The sequence below is a fragment of the Astatotilapia calliptera genome, chromosome 7 (genome assembly GCF_964374335.1).
Source record: "Astatotilapia calliptera chromosome 7, fAstCal68.1, whole genome shotgun sequence".
Lineage (NCBI taxonomy): Eukaryota > Metazoa > Chordata > Actinopteri > Cichliformes > Cichlidae > Astatotilapia > Astatotilapia calliptera.
In genome coordinates, this window is record NC_137428.1 from 987,874 (window position 1) to 1,009,053 (window position 21,180).

General features: G+C 47.5%; 2 protein-coding genes across 3 annotated transcripts; one reads left to right on the plus strand and one right to left on the minus strand.

Moving 5' to 3' along the window:
• Positions 1–3,089: 3,089 nt before the first annotated feature.
• kcnj11l (potassium inwardly rectifying channel subfamily J member 11, like) lies at positions 3,090–7,947 on the minus strand. The gene is made up of 6 exons (XM_026172354.2): positions 7,812–7,947; positions 6,720–6,882; positions 6,181–6,420; positions 5,840–6,109; positions 5,522–5,729; positions 3,090–4,404 (listed from the first exon to the last, which is right to left on the minus strand). The coding sequence occupies exons 2-6, from the start codon at positions 6,876–6,878 to the stop codon at positions 3,974–3,976; spliced, it is 1,308 nt and encodes a 435-aa protein (XP_026028139.2). The 5' UTR covers positions 6,879–6,882; positions 7,812–7,947; the 3' UTR covers positions 3,090–3,973.
• Positions 7,948–9,792: 1,845 nt separating this feature from the next.
• LOC113025016 (uncharacterized) lies at positions 9,793–19,882 on the plus strand. Of its 2 annotated transcripts, XM_026172356.2 has the most exons (13): positions 9,793–10,280; positions 10,358–10,451; positions 10,625–10,712; positions 12,116–12,452; positions 12,553–12,646; positions 15,295–15,382; positions 15,687–15,993; positions 16,360–16,453; positions 16,575–16,662; positions 17,465–17,783; positions 18,451–18,544; positions 18,620–18,707; positions 18,784–19,882. In XM_026172356.2, the coding sequence occupies exons 1-13, from the start codon at positions 10,220–10,222 to the stop codon at positions 19,369–19,371; spliced, it is 2,340 nt and encodes a 779-aa protein (XP_026028141.1). In that variant the 5' UTR covers positions 9,793–10,219; the 3' UTR covers positions 19,372–19,882. The 2 variants fall into 2 exon arrangements, with proteins under 2 accessions (XP_026028141.1, XP_026028142.1); XM_026172357.2 differs by lacking the exon at positions 9,793–10,280 and having other exon boundaries at positions 10,381–10,494.
• Positions 19,883–21,180: the final 1,298 nt, after the last annotated feature.

Here is a 21,180-nt window from a genome sequence, read left to right on the forward strand (position 1 = left end):
TGACTTCAAACACTCTTAATAACAGCATTCAAACTGCAATAACTTTTGATAACGATGACCAGCTGTTTATTAGTCATCGAGCTTATATAAACAGTATGTCACAAAGGTGAGTACACGCCACACATTTTTGTAGATATTTTGTTTTATCTTTTCATGGGACAACACTGAAGATATACGGAGCCAGTCTATAGGGGTTCAGGCCCATGCAGAACAGCAGTGGGGACAGAGCATCTCCTTGGTAGATCTCACATTTGATGCTGACTTATGCTATGGGCTTGAAGTTGGCCTCTAGTGTTGTCCGCCACATCCCCATTGAGTTCCTGATGAAGGCTCTTGGGTCCTGCTGGTTTGTATAGTTCCAGGCTGTCCAGGATCCAGGTGTGGGGCATTGAGTCATAGGCCTTCTTGTAATCCAGGCAGTGCACAGGTTGGTCAGCCTAGTCTTGCAGTCTTGGGTGAGTGCTCTCTCTACCAGTAGTTGATGATTCGCTCCACTGGTATTCCTGCCAATTCCTTTCTGTGCCCCACTTGTGTATTAAGCCATTATTATCAGGAAGTCCTAAAAACTCCCTGAAAAGCCTTCAGCTGATCCAAAATGCTGCAGCAAGAGTCCTGACAGGGACTAGAAAGAGAGAGCAGATTTCTCCTGTTTTGGCTTCCTGTTAAATCCAGAATTCAAATCCTGCTCCTCACATACAAGGTCTTAAATAATCAGGCCCCATCTTATCTTAATGACCTTGTAGTACCATATCACCCTATTAGAGCACTTGGCTCTCGCTCTGCAGGCCTACTTGTTGTTCCTAGAGTATTTAAAAGTAGAATGGGAGGGAGAGCCTTCAGTTTTCAGGCCCCTCTTCTGTGGAACCAGCTTCCAGTTTGGATTCAGGAGACAGACACTATCTCTACTTTCAAGATTAGGCTTCAAACTTTCCTTTTTGCTAAAGCATATAGTTAGGGCTGGACCAGGTGACCCTGAATCCTCCCTTAGTTATGCTGCAATAGACGTAGGCTGCCGGGGATTCCCATGATGCACTGGGTGTTTCTTCTTCACTCACTATGTATTAACAGACCTCTCTACATTGAATCATATCTGTTATTAACCTCTGTCTCTCTTCCACAGCATGTCTTTATCCTGTCTTCCTTCTCTCACCCCAACCAATCACAGCAGATGGCCCCGCCCCTCCCTGAGCCTGGTTCTGCCGGAGGTTTCTTCCTGTTAAAAGGGAGTTTTTCCTTCCCACTGTCGCCAAAGTGCTGTTCATAGGCTCGTATCTATTATTGTAGGATCTACTGTACAATATAAAGCACCTTGAGGCGACTGTTGTTGTGATTTGGCGCTATATAAATAAAATTGAATTGAATTGAATTGAATTGAATATGCCTGTTCATCTTAGCCGCTATGATGCCTGACAGGAGCTTCCACCTGGTACTGAGGCAGGTTACTGGCCAGTAGTTGGATGGGACTGGTTCCTTCTGGGGGTCCCTGAGGATCTGGACTGTCCGCCGTTCAGTAAGCCATTCTGGGTGGGGAGGTTGCTGTGGTCTGCTCTTAGATCCAGTAGCCACTGAGTATTGCTGTTATGGTTGCGTCCTTCTCCCGTACGCTCTTGCAGTATTGCTCTGTCTCCAGCCTTGGTGGTGCTGTCCTCATATTGGCCCCGCTTGGCACTTTCCAAGGCCTCAGGTATGGGCAGCTTGCTGTCAGTGGCGGTCCTAGCCTGTTTGGCGCCCCGGGTGAACACTCCCTCTGGGCGTGACTCCCTTCAGTAAGCTACATTGGTGTCTACTGTTTACTATCATAGCCAAGTGACTAACAAACGTAAACAGAAGTTTTCACTATCACTACTAATTAATGTTATCTTGTTGTATCTGTGTTGTGGCCAGTGCGATCCTCTCTGCTGCTGCATGCTGGGGCAGCAGGTTGAGGGTCACAGACGCCAGCAGACTAAATAAACTGATCCACAAGGCCAGTAATGTTGTGGGGATGGAGCTGGACTCTGTTAGGGTGGTGTCTGAGAGGCAGATGTTGTCCAAGATAAAGACAATGTTGGATAACACCTCCCACCTACTCCATGACGTGCTGGCTGGTCACAGGAGCACGCTCAGTACGGAAGGACACAGGAAATCATTCCTGCCTGTGGCTCCCTGTACAACTCCTCCATCTAACACACTGTGAACACTGCAGTGGTCACAGCCTTTTTACACACGCTTTTCTACTCTGGAATATTCTTGTCAAATTTGGCTTTGAACTTTTCTTGTCCATCTTGGTTTTAATTTTGCACTCCAGCATGAACACAAATCCCCCTTGGATTTACATCATTATAAATGAAACGTGCTCTATCTGGAAGCAGCAGGCCCCGCCCCTTTCAACGGGTTGTGTGAGACTTTAAATCATCGAACTGTAAATTATAATTTTAAATTGTTATTGATCCTTTACCCCGAGTCCTAAAGTGTCGATTTATTTTCTTACTCCTCTTATATTTATTGTTTGTTTACTTGCTGTAGCTGGAGCCTCGTCGTCTCGACCACGATGCCGCCCCGGGCAACCGCCCGTATCAAAAACCGCTGCTGCTTGCTGTACTGCGTAGGCACCTCCTACATCGCACCTTTCTCCAAATTCGATAGTCGGCTACTTTTCCTCTGTGCTACCTTGATCTTGGAGTAGTCTCCTCCTCCGTGGAGGGTTCTGCTCCTTGCGGTTTCATCTTACAGCATCTCACTGATTACGTCTGTCGTGGAGTAGATCACATATATACACGTATATATTCATGTGAGGGTCGGAGCACAAACGTGAGTACATACAAATCACTTCGTTTGTAAGTATTAAATGAATAATTTCCCTTCGTACTCTGAACCTTCCATCATGCATCGTGTGTGCTGCTGTCTCACTGGTCTATTGCACCATCTAGTGTTACAGAGTGGTATTACACTAACTGAAAGCCCAGCTCAACACGAGTCTCAGATGATATCTTAAGACAAAGCGGTTATTTCTTCACAGGAAGGACCTGGAATCTGCCCTGAAATCCTTTCAAAATAAAGCTTGACCTGCACTTTAAATCCAGCTTGTGGGTCACAGACAGCACAAAAAGGATGATAAAAAAAACATATTTATTAAACATCACAAATATTGAAATACATATCCAAGCCCTACAGAAGAGATCTAAAGCAGCAGGGGATGTGCTACAAACCTCAGCACTCACGGGAGTGTCTTTGTCTACAGTGTACAGTACTTACACACACACAGGGTTTAATGTGACTGTTAAATCATTTAGAACTAAAGGAGGAGACAAGCACGAGGACATGAAAGGAGACAACAAGCTAAGTGTGTCCTAAAATCTCAGCAGGGTTAAGTCTATTAAAATAGTCAGCATGAACACGATGGACACAAAAACCATGTTGTGGTCAGTTTCCTGTGTCTGTTGTATGCGGTAAACGTACATTTCTAATGCGTAATATCACTAACAGGAGCTTCGACAGCATGTGTTCCATCTATAACATTCAGTGTTTTTAAAATAATGTTCATTTCTGTCTTCTACACAAATATTTAATGTTTTCCAGCTCTGAGAAACCTTTGTGCATTGCATTGTGGGAGATCGGCATCCTTTAACACAGCGGTCCCCAACCCCCGGGCCTCGGTACCGGTCCGTGAGTCGTTTGGTACCGGGCCGCGAGAGTAGAGGCTCAGGTGTGAAATGTCTGGTTTTCAGGGTTTTTATCGGTTTCCAGCGTTATTTTGTTATCGTTTTTATCGTTTACTCGGTTTTCCTGGGTCTTTTCACGAGTGTTATGAATAAATCTTCTTTTTTTCAGTACTAGTTTTATTTTGTTGTATTTATCTGCGACACCTTAAAGGCCGGTCCGTGAAAATATTGTCGGGCATAAACCGGTCCATGACGCAAATAAGGTTGGGGACCGCTGCTTTAACAGGCACATGACTGCAGTTCACCTGGGTGTGCAGCAGCGGGCGCTGTGTTCAGTCGCTTAGCTCTCTGAGCGCGTCCTCTTCGATCTGCCGTCCGATCACCTCCAACTGGACTGTCTTTTTCTGTCCTTTCTGCTCCACCTCCTTCTCTGCTTTATCTGACTGGGCGTACCAGGGCTGAGGCGTGGAGCTGTCGTAGGCCCGCCCTCCTCTGCGGAACCCCCCTCTGCCGGCTCGAACTAGCCCCCATCCCTGCAGCTGGACGTCGGACCCTCCTTCCTGGACTCCTCTGGTTTGGTTGAGCTCCTTGGCGCTGAGAGACGACATCCGCACGGGAACCGTGTTTCCGAACTTGGAGTAGTCGACACAGTACCTGCTGTCCTCCTCCGTGATGATGGAGACGAAGCGCCTCCCCCACAGAATCTCCTCGGGTATATAGGAGGTCCGCGCCTGCATGGTGATCCCCGTCGTCTCCACCACACCTTAAAGAAGAAATAGAGGGTGCATGGAGATATAAGGTTAAAGGTCAAAAACCTGTTTGTAATGCAGTCCAGAAGTTTTATTCATTCAGTGTCGCTTTACAGCTGCAGGCGCCTGCAGGACTCTTTATAAAGTTCAATTCAAATCATAACAACAGGATATTTCTAACTTTAGAGATGTTGCACAAATGGAAGAAAGCAGTCTTACATATTTGTTTAATATGTGCGTTGAAGGACATGTCCTGGTCAAACATGACTCCAAGGTTCCTCACAGCGTTACTGGAGGCCAAGGTAATGCCATCCAGAGTAAGAATCTGGTTAGATACCATATTTCTAAGATTTTCAGGGCCGAGTACAATAACCTCAGTTTGATCTGAATTAAGAAGCAGAAAGTTAGCGGCCATCCAGGTCTTTATGTCTTTAACACATTCCTGCAGTTTAACTAATTGGTGTGTGTTATCTGGCTTCATGGACAGATAGAGCTGGGTGTCATCTGCATAGCAATGTAAATGTATGCTATGTCTTCTAATGATGCTGCCTAAGGGAAGCATGTATAATGTAAACAGAATTGGTCCTAGCACTGAACCCTGTGGAACTCCATAATTAACCTCAGTGTGTGAAGAGGACTCTCCATTTACATGAACAAACTGGAGTCTATTAGATAGATATGATACAAACCACTGCAGTGCAGTACCTGTAATACCTACAGCATGTTCTAATCACTCTAATAGGATATTATGGTCGACAGTATCGAACGCTGCACTGAGGTCTAGCAGGACAAGCACAGAGATGAGTCCACTGTCAGAGGCCATAAGAAGATCATTTGTAACCTTCACTAAAGCTGTTTCTGTGCTGTGCTGAGCTCTGAAACCTGACTGAAACTAACGAGTCGTCTGCTTTACGCTACGTGTTTGAGAATTATACCACGGAGTCAGGTACTTCTGATTTAAGTCTATTTTTCACCAGAGCTACAGTATCCAGAGTCGTACGCAGTGACAGGAGGTAAAGTTATTAACAAGATGATGGACCTCTGTTGGAGCAATGTTCAGGTAGCTGCTCTGTGTTGGCAGTGAAGATGATAACAGTGGGTGGATGATATAAAGGAAGGTAAAGATCTCACCTTCCAGGATGACGATGATCTCCAGGTCCTCGGAGGCCAGTGACTGGGCAGACAGCTCGTAGAGAGGACTCCCTCGCTCCATGGTGTGGCTGATGATCAGGGGAGACACCAGGAAGATGCCGTTACTCCTGAGGGGGTTCTCCACCTGGATGTCCAGCTGGCACACGGGGATCACCTCGCCTTCTGACGTCACCGTCCGCCGGATCACCTGAAGAGAAGATTTCAGTTTTGTGTCTGTATCTTCAGGATTGGTTTGCATTACTGGGGCTGTTTTGTTTTGTATGCGTGATGTGGAGCTCAGGTGAAGTTGTAGGTCACCTGCAGCTGGACGGTGGCTGAGATGATCATGCTCTTCCTCAGATCTCCCACTCTGAACATGAAAGTGGGGCGGCCATTTCGAGGAGCGATGACGGCGTTTTTGGAGAAGATGAGTGTTTCTGCTCGCCGGTTGGCCTGCGCCGTCTTCATGAACACGCAGCCGAGCATCACGGCGTTGATGATCAGCCCCAAAATGTTCTGAATGATCAACACGGTGATGGCCAGCGGACACTCCTCCGTCACCATCCTGCCACCAAAACCGATGGTCACCTAGTCGGGAAACATCCAGGATTACCACAAGACAGAAGTCTACACCCGCATCAGCAGGAAGCAACTCTCACCTGGACTTCAATGGAGAAGAGGAAGGCAGAGGTGAAGGAGTGGATGGCTGTGACGCAGGGGACTGGGCCCGGCTCGCCGTTGGGGTCGCGGGGCTCCAGGTCTCCGTGAGCGAAGGCGAGGAGCCACCAGATCATAGCGAAGAGCATCCAGGAGCAGAGGAAGGCAGAGGTGAAGATGAGGAGGGAGTGCTGCCACTTCAGGTCCACCATGGTGGTGAAAACGTCCTGCAGGAAGCGACCCTGAACCACACCACAAAGCCTCCCGTCAGCAAACCGTCCTCTCTTTTTCCTCGTTCTACCCCCGGACCTTTTCTTCCCATCGCCCGTAACAACATTTAACTTATTCTGGATTCCGGCTTATCAAAGTAAAAGGATGTTTAACAGATAAAAACGCAGTGGAGCTCCCAGACGCTCCGCCCTCCATCCGCTGTAGCTTTTTATCTACATTCTGCCACAGAGCAGCAAACAGAAAAGTCCTGCACATCTGAAGCTTTCATTGCATGCTGAACCGCATCATAACCAAACACTCGCTGCTCTACCTGTTCCCTGATGTTCTTGTGAGCCACGTTACAGGATCCGGTCTTGGTGATGAAGCGGGCTCTCTGAGACCTCGAACGGCTGCGGTTTGGCTGGTTCTGGTCCTCCGCCAGCCGGGTCAGCAGGAAGCCGTCCGGCAGGAGGCCCTTCCTGGCCAACATGACGCTGCGCACGTGAAAAATACAACTTAAACATAAATACAGCTGCGAAAGGTTCGTCATCAACACCAAGAAAACAGCAGATTTACAGCATATAATTCTTAAGTGAGGCAAAAATGCTGAATTCATAAATACTGTAAAAGAAATTTGTCAATAATCTTCTGAACTTTGGACTTTTGGTGAGTAAGCTGTTTGAAGGAGATCCTCTACTTCCTGTTACTGACGAGATGCATCTCTGACATCCCAAAGACATTTAAATTAAACGTAAACAAAAAACACAACAGTAACATAATAATAAAATAAAAACTAAAAAGATAAAAATAGTAAAACAACTCAATTAAATAACAAAATAAAACAATAAAAACTGCAAACATGTGCGTGTACGTGCACGTGAGCCATGTTAGATCTTTATTATATAACTGTAATATTATTGTGTTATTTCCTCTTTATTTTGTTAATACAATGAATACGTGAATATAAACAACAATAATTTATCACAGTTCAAAAATAATCAGTTACAACTAATTTAAAAACTGTTTCAAGTCGACTATACCTGCTATCATCCTGCAACATATTACATTACATTATCATAGACAGTGCTGGGACCTGTTTTAAGTTGACTGGTGATGTATGTGAGAGCCTGGAGGATGTGACCTCTGCTCTCCCATGTTTACTGTCGAGGCAGAAAGGCGGAAATGACGACAGTTAATTGTCCAAAACAGTCTCTTATTCCTGCAGGTGTGTGCAGGTGGCATCATTTCCACGGTGGTCACAAAAAAGAATCTAACTCCATATTAACAGAAACCAACGCGAGCATCAGCATCCTTCTTTACGTCCTCGCGTTTGTTGGTTCCTATCACCATAACGACACGCGCGTCTCTCTGCAGGTGACACTGACCGCACTGATAAAACCCGCTTAGAGTCACGCGACGTTACCTGGGCGGGAGTGAGCTGATGGAGTTGAATAAAGGTGGTGTTCCTGAGCGGGGTGTCTTAAACCGACGGGAACGGCAGCACGGACTCCATCATTCAGCCATCAGGATGTCCTCAGCACCACCCGAGCATCGACCTGAGTCAGGTTAGAACATGATATAGGTGAGGTTCCGGCCTGGACTTTCAAAATAATACACTAAAGGTGCCGTTTATGATGTTTTTGGTCATTAAAGAACAAAGTAGACCATGCGCTATAACAGACTGAGTATAATATCGAGTGGACTCAATTACAGGCTGATCATATAGTTAATCGATAATTCAGTGCAACGGGAAATTGCAAAGATGTTCAGGTAACTTGTCAAATAGCTTTAACGAATGAGAGGAATTTAATTATGAAAGTGCATTTCCGGTGTTGGGTGTGGTGAATGTGATGACCTTGACGTTGAGCTGCAGGAGGCTCAGCAGAGGCTTCCTGGTGCCTGCAGGGGGCAGCAGAGGAGACGAGGCGCGTGTGTGCGCGCGTGTGTGTAAACATTAACACATTTATACATCAATGAAAGTGAAATGAAACATTTAAAAGACAAAAGCAGCTCCTATTAACTGAACATCGCGTGGTAAAATCCGCTCTGAACAAAAAAGAAATCAAACACATTCACTTGTATTATATTTAACCAAATATTTGACTTATTTATTACAGAAAACAGAATCTTACAGACGATAAAACAGTAACCTCAGGTGGTTTTATTCATTCTCTTATTTTTCTGCATTACTCCTTAAATATGTTGGTCCTGACTGATGGCCTGAACGTAACTGTCTTCCCTTGAAGCTATTTTTGACTTGTCAATGTGAACATTTGCATTTGTTACAGACTGGATTTTAAATGCGTTGTTCCTGTTCTGGGACTGAGCTGCATGAACCTACATGCACATGAAGCTGATACTGTCTGCTTTTACAGCCTAAAATACTGCTTCTGTCCAGTCCAGGGTCTCAAACTTGCGGCCTGGGGGCCAGTCGTAGGGAGGATTTGTTTGTTGTTGAGTGCAATGTTTAAAAAGTTCTGTAAAAAGCACAAAATAATTTAATATGAAGGCAATATGAGCCAAGACTACAAACACGCTGAGGGAGTTGGCTGTGTTAGTTCAGTGACAGAGTTCCCTAATTTAGACAAATATGTGGTAAATACGTAAAAGCAGGGGTCTTTTTTTCTCTCAACAGGTGATCTGGGATATGTTTTCTTTTTAAGTGTCCTTTCTCACTGTCCCTCTTCCCCTCTGTTTTTCTGTTCCTTCATCTTTCTTTCTCCCTTTCCTATTCCCCAGCCATGTCTGTCCCATTTGTAACTACTGAAAATTAAATAAAATAAATAATAACAACAAAGGTTGATCAAATGGATCAATACGACAAAGCCGTGATGATCCACTTGGTAAAGTAAATCTGTTGGATATCTTTGTTGGCCTTCAGTCATCAACTCATCAATGACAGCTAAAGAACCAAACGGGACAGGCAAAAAAAAAGCAGTGGTGTCCAACTCCAGGCCTCGAGGGCCGGTGTCCTGCAAGTTTTAGATCTCACCCTGGATCAACACACCTGAATTAAATGATGAGTTCATTACCAGGCCTCTGGAGAACTACAGGACATGTTGTGGAGGTCATTTAGCCATTTAAATCAGCTGTGTTGGATCAAGGACACATCTAAAGGACGCCCTCGAGGCCTGGAGTTGAACCCCTTCCTGCCTAAAAGCTTTTACCACTAAAGTGCGAAAGTTAGTTATTACAATTTCAGGCAGTCCTGTTTTATATCCATATATATGTTATAAATCCCCATATTTACTTAATGTAAAAAAAGCAATAATAATAATAATAATAATAATAATACACGGGGAAAAAATGAGCTGGTTGTGTTTGTGTTGACCCCGCCCTCTCGAGCCGGAGGTCAGGTGATAGCGGCCAGGCCCGGGTGGAGATATCGAGCGTACCCTTCTCTCGGAGCAGAGCGTCGGGATGCAGGCTAGCTCCGTTAACGGGGACGCTTTAATTCACGCTTTTCCGCCCGTCGGAGGAGGTGACATAAGATACCGAGAGGAGGCGGAGGTCGGGGCCGAGCCGAGCTAACAGGAGCCGGTGTCTCTCTGTGCGGCGGGAAGCCCGGCTCCGCGGTCTGTTTGTTGTTTAGCTTTAGCCGTCTGAGTTAGCTTGCAGCCTCTGGCCGCTAACGGTTCACCGGGAGGAGACGGCGGCCCCCGCCCACAGACACGGCCCGGCCCCCGTGATGGACGGAGGAGCCCCGTTGTAGGAGCAACAGGATGCGCTAGCGGATGTAGTTAGCATCGGGCCTGAACACAGCACATCTCCTCCTCCTCCCTCCCTCTTTCCTTCCTTCCTTCCTTCCTTCTCTCCTAGCTGTGTCCTCTCATGATCACCATGGAGCCGGCCCCCCACCCGCTGCCTCACTTCCCAGAGAACTCCTATAAGAGTAAGTACCTGTACCCTTAAAAGTGCTGCTCCATGTGTTTGAGCTGCTGACCTTTGACCTCCGCTGCCTGCCTGCAGTGACCGAAGAGGATGTGAAAAGGCTGATCGAGTTCAGGGCGTCCAACGAGGCCCTGTTCACAGGGAAGAGGAACTCTGCAAAGATAGCCTGGAGGTATGAGCCCGCCTGCTCCTGGACTCACCTGAGCAAGCGACAGGTGACCGAGGAGCAGCAGAAGCAGTTTAACCTGAGAGATCCGGGTGCCAGCGGCCAGGACCGGTCGCAGCACCCTCATAAAGTTCCCACGGCCTCAGTGAGTGCTCATGTCCTGCTTCCTGTCTCCTCAGCACCATCCTGAAAGGCCTCGGTCTGGAAGGGAAGCTGACGGCAGACCAGATCGCCAAGAAATGGGACAACCTGCGGACAAAATATAAGGTACATGAGATGCCATGTAGCTGCTGTTCTTCTCCTCATGTCTGTGAAAGTCATTACCCCCCCGTGAACTCACAAGTTAACTGATCATCCTCATGTTTTTGCAAAGACTCCCTTCACTGCCACTCCCAGGCCTGATCCCTGTCAGACCTGCTGACTAGGGATGTGTATCGTTTAGGTTTTATCCAATACCAGTACCAAACCGGTGCTTGAACCGGTGATTAAAGAATGGAAAAACACAAACTTTGTCCAAAAACCTCTCATGTTTAGCTGTTTTCCACTTTTTCTTTGGTCATTTTAGCCTTTTTGGCCAGGGTGAAGGGAGTATCTGCCATCAAACAAGAAGACAGCCGCATGTAGCTATGATGATGTTTGCTAGTTCACCTTACATGCATTAATGTAATAACGTGGTTAGCCTACTTAACGTAAATTACACACGAACAACATGAAGCTACTCACGCAGAGAAGCTGCTGCTGCATCATCATCCTCATCATTCCTGCTACACTGGCAGGGCTAGGGGCCAGGACTCTCCTCTTCAGGTTTTTGGGGGATGTTGCTCCGGGTCCGATAACTGGCACCACACCTGCACTAGATGTGCTCGGTGTGAGGTCTCGCAGCAAGCTATCAAATACGGCGCATTTCTCGGCTTTTTAAAAAAACGCTATGCGTCACCAGGTGTTTCATCAGATTTGAGGTGTTAGCTCCTTTGACAGTATCACAGTATCAGCTTAAAGCACTTGTTGCTGCTGAGTTTGCATCTTTTGCTGTGAAGTACAGCCAGACTTTGACCGCTTCGCCTTGGACATTTTTAATCTGTAGCTCTGCTCTAAAAGAACCTACGTACGTAAAATGATTGGCTAGAATCCAAAGTGTGTGACATCTCAAGAAAACAAAGCACCGAAATGTGCGCTGCTTTTCGGTCTGGTTAGTACAGTTAATGTCAGAACCGGTGCCGTAATGGCACCGGATACCGGTACCCATCCCTAGTGGTGACTCAGAAATCCTTTAAATAGAAGCTGTTTGACAAAGTGAAGCAGGCTGAAGCTCTCAACCAGCAAACACCACGAGTCTGGACTTAAATCAGTCTGGGTGAGGGTGGAACAACCAGTTATCAGGTTTTGGGGACAGTTACTTTTTCAGACATGAGGAGAGACGATGTTTGTTTGTTTGTTTTTAATGAGATTTTTCCGATGAGCACATCTGTCTGCTTCTTGGTGAATCTTTCAGGGAGTCGACTGGAGGAAAAAGACCTTTAAATGTCTTCATGTTTAATTCTTTTTATTTGGCACGTTTCTTTCTGTGACGCACTTTGCAGAACAGTTTTTCTGCTGACGCTCGCCTGCAGGCAGCTCTTACTGTACGTCCCTGTTTCAGCCTGCAGGGGTCACTGTTCTCCTCTTTCCAGGACCTGAAGCAGCCATACCAGGGCCAGGACCACATGGGGGGCGTTGTGGAGTCGTGGCCGTGGTTCCACATCATGGATGAAGCCATGCAGGGTCGCCTCTACAACAGCAACCTGGTGCTGAGCCCAGAGACCGCTGGCAACGCCGGTCACCGTGGCAACTGCCAGCCCAATCAGAACCAGGAGAACACCGACATTCTGGAGTTCCTCATCAAGACGGAGATGGAGGACACGGTGGCAGCCGAAACAGCAGCGGATGATGGGGGGGTTCATACGGAGGCTCCGCCCCCTGAGGGCATCCCGATGGGCTGGAGGAGGATGACCGAGTGCTCGTATAAAAGTAGGCAGACGCACCTGGCTGACATCATCAGGTATAATCACACCTCACGCAGGACCGAGTGTTTAATGGCTCCGCCCCACCCCCCACCTCTTGTTGACAGTGAGCGAACAAGAAACCGAGAGGATGATCAAACTTCGAGCAGCCAACGAGGCGCTCTTCACTGGCAGGAAACATTCAGCCAAGCCGGCCTGGAGGTGAGTCGAACGCACCTGAACCAGGTCTGAACCGGTTTCTGGTTTGATTTTGTTATTGTCTTTTTATTTCCGTCATCTCAGATTTGTTATTGACGTGGATCTTATTTAAAGAAATAATTTGTCATATTGTGTTGATGCGCGCTCAGTCACCCGGGTGACGAAATCACCTGTTCGGAGTGTTTTTTTCAGTGTGAGAAACGGAATCAACTTCCTGGGATAGTCGCACGGTTTAATGTCATGAAAATATGTTTTCAAACATGTTTTGGGCGTGTTTGAAGTTCAAGCCTCTACAGCAGGTTTCCCACCCGTCCAGCTGTGGCCTGGTCACAGTAAACGAAGGCTCCACTGATCTCCGTTACATGATGTGGTCCTAATGAATCGAACGTTTTCTTCTAAAGCACATGTGTCAAAGTCAAGGCCACATCCGGCCCGCGAGATCATTTTATGTAGATGTATTATTATTGTTATGCATGTCCCGGCGATATGAGGCGCTAGTAATATACAAACTACGGATCCCATGATGCAGCGCTGCAGCCTCCTTGCTGAGCGCTAGGCTAACTGGGAACATTCCCGCGTCAAGCTCGCCGCTCACGATGGTGCAGAGACAAGTTGACTCTGAAAGCAGAGCCTTTCAGCGCCGGTGGGAGGCTGAATATATGTTTACAGACATGCTGGTAAACCGTGCGTCTTATTAGTGGAGCTAATGTGGCTGTAATGAAGGAATTTAATTTAAGACGGCACTACGAGACAAAACGTCAGGATAAGCTGAAAAACCGAAACGCAGAAACTACAGGAAGTAGAAGAGCTGAAGAAGAATCTGACGTTTCAGCAGACGTTCGTCACCAGAGCAAAACCACAAAGTGAAGCTGTTGTGAAAGCAAGTTTTATCGTAGCAGAGGAGCCAAAGCAGCCCGGTACCGCTCTGAAGAGCTGCAGGATGAAGCTGTGGACGTCTTGTGTCCAGACAAAATGCAGAGTTTAGCAAATGTGAGCCTGAGCAGAAATACGATTGCTGATCGGTTGGTGAGATGGTCACTGATTTAAGAACACAGCTGTGTGAAAGAAGCAAAAACTTCACTGCATGCTCGGCTGTGGATGAAAGTACAGACATGATGGACACTGCACAGCTGACCAGCTTCATCCGTGGAGAGGAAATATTGGACATTAAATCGATGCACGGGACAACGACGGGAAAAGGCGTTTTTAAAAACGCATGTCAAAGTGTAACGACGTGAAACTGCCCTGGGACAAACTTGTTGGACTTACAACAGATGGAGCGCCGGTGCTGTGCGGTGGAAAAAGCGGACTAGTCCGCAGGATGCGAGTAAAGATGCAGGAGAAATGTACCGGTGAGTTAACAGCACATCACTGCATCACACACCAGGAAAGGCTGTGTGGTAAAGTCCTAAAAATGGAGCATGTAATGATCACCGTGACGCAGACCGTACATTTTATCTGAGCTAAAAGTTTAAATCACCGTCAGTTTCAGTCTTTTATGTGGGAAATAGATTCAGAGTTTGCCCACATTCCTTCATGCAGAGCTCCGCTGGCTGAGTGGGGATAAAAGTTCAACAGAGTTTTTGAGCTCAGCAAGGAAACCTGTCAGTTCATGAACATGTGTGATGCAGTGAAGCTGTCACAAATGCACCAGTGCAGCCTGCCTCACTTTCTCTGTTGCAGTAATGTTGAACCAAGTCAGCGCACTTTGCTGAGCTGCACCTGTGCAGATTCAGATGCAGCTGCAGTGTAATGATGCACTCAGGGAAAGTACGACACTGAATGGCCGCACAGTTTATTAGCTCCACTCCTGCAGCAGCGCCCAGCTCGTCTACATGCGGCTCCAACCTTGTGTTTGCTTTCATTTACTTTTCCTGGGGTTTTGGCAGCATCTTGCATCATTTTGACAGGATATATTTTTATGAAGAGCAAAATATTTAAAGTTTCTTTTTTTAAGTTTATTTAATCTGGAATAATATTCCTGTCTGTTTTTATTCATATTTATGTTTAAAAAACATTGTTGTAGGGTTCAATAAATGTTTATCGTGTTTGGCCCGCGACCTAAAGTGTGCCTGATCTAAAGGTTAAATCAGGATATCATCGAGTATTAAATGTTTTGGTGCCTGAAGCACATTTAGACTTTTTTTTTTTTTTTTACAGAAAACTACCAAAAATAAAATGAATATATTGATAAGAAATAAGTTTTTGGACTTTTTTATATACTTTTTGTAGATTAGGGTTTCATAAATATTTCTTGTTTTTATTTGCAGAGCGTCTCAGACATTTAATAATGTTTATTTTTCTGATCATTATCAAAGACTTAAAGGTACCTTTTGTAATCCCTCCTGTCCAAATGTGAAGTCAAACATACACCAGCAGGGGGCAGCATTGACCAGTACATGCATTTTGATGTTTCCAGATCACTTCCTCACGGCGCTCTGCTGCAGGCTCATCAACTTAATAACCAACCTGAGTAAATTAATCAGGACTCGTGCAGCGTTTTGAGAAATTCATCTTTTTAAAGACTTAAAAACCTAAAATAACTCCAACGCTGCCGAGGACAAACAGTTCCAAACCTTCATGTTCATTGTTGGTCAGGTCTGAAGGGGCTCGGCTCCAATTCAAATAACTTTATTTGTTGATTTTCTCAGAGCGATTCTCTATGAGCTCGGCCTTCAGGGCAAACTGACCACAGACCAGCTGGCCAAGAAGTGGGACAACCTGAAGAGGAGATACAAGGTGCGTCCTCTCACTCCAGCTCCACGACTCGAAGGGGCGTCGCCGTCCAGATCGTAACCCGCAGTGGGCGGGGCGATAGCCATTCTTTGTTAATGTCAGTTTTGGTGCCTCAAGTGGACGTTAGAGGAACTGCAACTATATAACGGCCACTCATGTGTTCTTTGCAGCTCCACAATGCTGCACGTCTTTCAGTTAAATTAGATAAACTAATAATCAATAGTTAGAAAAGCTGAATCGGCGGCGTCCCTGTGAATCGTGGGTAATTGCAGATGGTGGCAGTGTTGACGTCCTGTCATTTCTCCAGGAGCTGAAGTTTCCCGCTCGAGGCGTGGAGACCAACCCCAGCTCCTGGCCCTGGTTCTACAGAATGAACGACGCCATGGAGGGACGGTTCGCTGGCGCCGCGCCCATCCTCACTCCCATCGTGGAGGATGAAGACGAGGACTGCGAGTCGCTGTCCCCGACACCCAAGAAGCGAGCCCGCCGGAGCCGAGGCGGGATGGCCGAGTTTCTGACGGAGTCTGAGATGGACCTGCTGGTTGATAACGAGGACAAGAACGGATCGGCGGCTCTGGGCGAGCTGCACCGGATGGGCGAGTTCACCTACAAACGTAAGGATAATCGATCAGCTCGGAGCTCAGACAGCAGAGTGAGACTGAGGGGCACAGCTTAGTCCTGCGCTGCAGCCGGGGTGGATTGTGGGGAATGTAGGCATCAGGGAGGAAGGGAACATGTGCAAGTGAAAACTATTAAAGCACAGCCAATCAGCTGCCCAGGAGGTCATGTGATGGGTCCGGTTTCTCTTGGTTTGAGGGTTCGTCTAAAAGTTCGTTGTGCTCGGAGCTTCAGTTCTGGAGTCGTTTGGAATCAGGACGTAGGAAGTTTTTAAACGAAACAAACGATGTCACCCGATCGTATTCATGCACGCCGTGCAGGAAACGCCTCAAAGTAACGTTTGCATTCGCCTCTTTTCACAGTGAGCGAAGACGACACGAGGCGACTGATCGAGCTGCGAGCTGCTAACGAGTCTCTGTTCACCGGCAGGAGGAACACCGCCAAACCGGCGTGGAGGTGAGCGAGCGTTCGAGCGTCTGCTGAAAACACTGCGCTCGTTTCTGTGTGTGTCGGGGTCCTGTTAAAGTGTGTGTGTGTGTGTGTGTGTGTGTGTGTGTGTGTGTGCGCGTGTGCGCAGGGGAATAGTGAAGGAGATGGGTCTGACAGGGAAGATAACACCTGACCAGGTTGCCAAGAAGTGGGACAACCTGAAGACCAAATTCAAGGTGAGATCCCTGCAGCAGTTTGAGCAGCGTGCCTCAGGTCATGTGACCCCGTGTTACCGCCGCATCCTTTTTAGCCCTCAGCTGAGGCGGTGTTGTCCTCATAACTAATTTGCCTGTATTTAAATAAGTGTTGTTATATTTTTACCTACAAATACTTGGTGCACAGACGCTAACATGTCAGGTTTTACAGAGACTCATCGTTGGCACGCTGTCCTGTTGCACTGTGGGCCGGATAAACGTCTCCACTGTGAATGTCTGTGTGTGTGAGACGCTTACGAGCTTCAGGCGTTAAAACCAGGAAGTCAGCTTCAGTGTCGATGTTCTGCTAGTTTACATTTACACCAGCGAGAAAAACATTCCTTTTGATCTGAGCTGTTTCTCCACACGTGCAACAAACCCAGTTTTTCCTGATCGGCAGTGACAACAGTCCTGAGATAATTACTGTAGTGTCAGTCCTGCAGGTGGGCAGTGTGGACACGCAAGTCTGTGAGTGGATCGCTCGAGACTGAGGCGCCGTCGATACGTTAGTCGTGTGCAGGCGGAGGGGTGTGTTTTAAACTGACCTCAAGGTGTTATAGTAACTGAAGGAAATGTGGTTGGTGTGTTCGATGACTCTCAGGTGACTCGCAGTAACGTGTGCCCTGCATGTGAACCTATAACCTGCTTTGTCCAGTCGGACCTGTTTAGATAAAGTTAGATGCCTGAGTGTCCTGCAGCTCTCTGATAGTAATCGGCAGAGCTCCGCAGAGAGCTGCTGCTCGCCTCAAGCGTTCACTGAAACGTGAGTTTGCTGCGTCTGCAGGACCTGAAGTTTCCTCCTCGGGGGATGGAGGGTCAGACCAACCCGGCCTCGTGGCCCTGGTTCCAGCTGATGAGCGACGCTCTGGAAGGCCGTCTGACGGGCAAAGCTCCCCGAGTGACGCCCGTCTGGACCAACGAGGAGGACGGCGTGTTCGGCTCGTCCCCGCCTCCCGACAGAGACTGTTTGATGGCGGAGAGGAGCAGCGTGTCGGAGCTGGAGAGCATGGTGGGCGGAGACAACGCGGAGTCCGACGGGAACGTCACCTACATCGACGCCAGCGGAGAGGAGTGTTCGACACCCTCCGACCCGACGTATAAAAGTGAGAGGATTTCTTCGTGGTCACGGCCCGGTGACGATCGCTGCCCTCAAACCTCCTCGAGGCTTCGCTCACGTTGTTTAAGAAAAATTTTCACGTTTAAGAAAATACAAAACGGCAAAAACCAAATGAATACAAACAAAGACAACATCAGACAGGAAGTCAAACATCTGTTAAGACTAAATAATAAGACCTGAAATTTATCCTGTGAGGAAAAAACGCTGAAAAGCTTTGCAAAGAAAAATGTAACAAAATTCAAATTGAATAAATTACAAAGTAAAATAAAAACTTTAAAAATAACTGATTAAAATAAAGACAAAATGTTTACACACAGAAATAAGGAATATATATATTATCATAATAACAATGAGTGTGTTAAAATACAGATACTGAAAAAACATTCAATAAAAATGTGGTTTAAAATGTAAACACATGAAATCTATGCAAATGTTTGAAAATAAATAATGAATAAAAAATTGTTATCAAAATACAGATATCAATAAAAGATATTTATTCAAACTGAATGAATTAAAGTACAAGAACATAAAAATCTTTTAAACGAATTTAAAATACCTGAAATTAAACTTATGCAGCACAAAAAAGCCTGAAAACTTTGAAACTGCAGCATAAAATCACTGATGACTTGTCTGTCGACCTGTGTGCGTCGCAGTGACCGACCAGGACACGAGGAAGATGATTAAACTTCGAGCCGCTAACGAGGCGTTGTTCACCGGGAGGAGGAACGCCGCCAAAGCCGCCTGGAAGTAAGTATGCCTCCCGTGCGGGTGAATGTCGGAGCAGCGAGGCGTTCCTGACTCTGTGTCCTCACTTCCTGTCAGAGCCATCCTGAAGGAGCTCGGTCTGCAGGGGAAGGTCTCCACCTACCAGATGGCGAAGAAGTGGGACAATCTGAAGAGGCGGTACAAGGTAGGCCGTCACTAACTCGCCGCCTCGGTAAAGCTGCTCGTGGCTGCGTGTTTCTAAAATCCTCTGCTCTCCTCAGGACCTGAAGTACCCTCCTGTCGGGATGGAGACCGTGGCAGACGGCGCCTCCTCCTGGCCGTGGTTTCACCTTATGAACGAAGCCATGGAGGGCCGGCTGGCGAGCAGCGCCCCCCTCCTGGCCCCCGTCACTCAGGACGACGATCAGCACCCAGACCCCGCCCCCAGACTCAGGCCCCGCGCCACCCCCGCACCTCCCCCTGCCCCACCGCCCTCCCGCCCATCTTCCTCAGACTACGCGCCGGATGCATTCGGAGACGGCGCGGAGCAGAACCAGCGGAGCTCAGAGACATGCGACGGGCCGCTGGGGGGGCTGGAGAGTGAGTGGGAGATGGTGGAGAGGGAGAGGGCGGCGCTGGAGCGAGAGAGAGAGATGGTGGAGCGAGACAGAGCAGCGCTGGAGAGAGAGAGGGCGGCGGTGCAGGCGGAGAGGCTGTGGCTGGACCGGGAGCGGGCGGCAGTGGAGCGGGACAGAGCCATGGTGGAGCAGGAGAGGGCGGCGCTGGGCCGGGACAGGGAGGTGCTGGACCAGAGGGCGCTGATGCTGAACTCTGTGGGACACTCGGGGCACCTCAACGCCCTCATGTAGACCGCCGGTGCGGTGTGGGGACGTGGACTATCCCTGTACAGACCTCGTGGCGGGCTGGCAAACCGCCTGCTTGTCTGTGGGTCCAGACTCTGGATCCACAGAAGGACTTCTGTGAAGGACTGAGCTCGCTGAGTGGGCGGTCCTGGGATCAGACGGCTCTGCGTGCAGGTCCATAATAATCAGAAACATCACCTGAGTCAGGTGTGGCTGACGTCGTGTTCTCAGGCGGCTGCCGGGCCGCCTTTGGATCTCTGAGCTGTTCAGCCGGGGGAGGAGGAGGAGACCCAGCGCGGCGGACGCTCGGATCTCGGCAGCAGTGATGAAAACGGTCCGGCGCTGCCTGAGAACACGACCTCACTGTGGAGGCCGGTCGGTTTGGTTTTCATTGGACGTTCTGGAAGCGCCCTCCTGGGATGCTGACTGGTTACCAGGAGCGCTGCACAGAGTCAGGCAGGACTTTTGTTTCTGTGTTTAATGAAAGTTCATCAAGTTAAACTCGTTTCCATCCTCAGTGCCACAGAGTGTTTTCTTTCTTCTCTTTGAGGAACTGAAAGGGTTCTGCAGGGTTCATCGGGAATAGTGAAAACTGAAGCAGGAGGGCTGTTCCCGGGAATCCCTCACTGTGATCACACTCGTGTAAGATGATGCTTGTGTGCTTGAAGTGTCCAGAGGAGCCTTTAATTAAAACAAAACACCAATTTGTGACTGATGCCACTCAAACTGCACTGAGCAGCTGGATTTCAAAATAAAAGCTCCAGAGGGATTTTACGAGTTCTTCACAGTGATGGAGGGGGGGCAACGACTGACTTTACTAAACATTTTCAGGACAAATGGTTCCACTAATTACACAAACTGGGAGGTGCAGCCCTGAACATCCTGTACTCGGGTGCAGGGTAGCTGAATTCGTAGACCTCGGCAGATTTCCTTGTTGCTGCTGAGCTCTGATCAGCACACCTGTCTACACCTAAACACTAGGGGTGCAACGATACACAAAATTCACGGTTCAGTTCGATACTTTGGTGTCACGGTTCGATATTTTTTCGATACAAAAAAAATGTTCATGCATTTTTAATTTGTCATTTATTAAAATTATAAATATATATTTTAACTCAAAAGTACAGTTTTTAAATTTAACCCTAACCCTTGTGCGTGTTTTTTATTTTGACAGCGAATGCGCACCTGCGGACCACTTATGTGCAGCCCTGGTTATTTAGCTCGTCACATTGCAGCCACAGAAATTCTTTTGTCCATGAAACCATAAAGCTGCACTTTCTTTTTGCCTTATAGTCTGATTTGTCATAACTTCTCCGTTTTGTGGTAAGCTTTTCTTTGGCTGTCACTTCTTCACCCTGACCTGTCTTATTTGGCTCAGCAGAACTAAAATATATATCCTGCTGCTTTTACACACGCACTCACATAAGCTCAGCGATTCTCTGCGATCAACCTCTCACATGTTTAAGCTGCGGGAGATTTCACTTGTCATGTTTGCATAGTAAGCTAACGATTAATAAGACAATGTCAGAGGAATTGGTGCACAAATTATCATCACTCACAGATCAGTGCTGTCGCTCTCTATACACAGTTCGCACGATTGCAAAGTGAAAGCAAAAAGACAAGCGCAAATTCAAACGCGACTTCAATATGTCACATATTGACAGTGGCTCACCGATGCCAATGACATAATTACCCAGCTACATTTCTGAAAGAATGCAAAAGCATTGACATTTATTTTTCCTACAATAGCCCGACGGGCAGGGCAGAGATAGATTTTGGTAGCCCGACTGAAAAAATCGCTAGCCCCGGGACGTC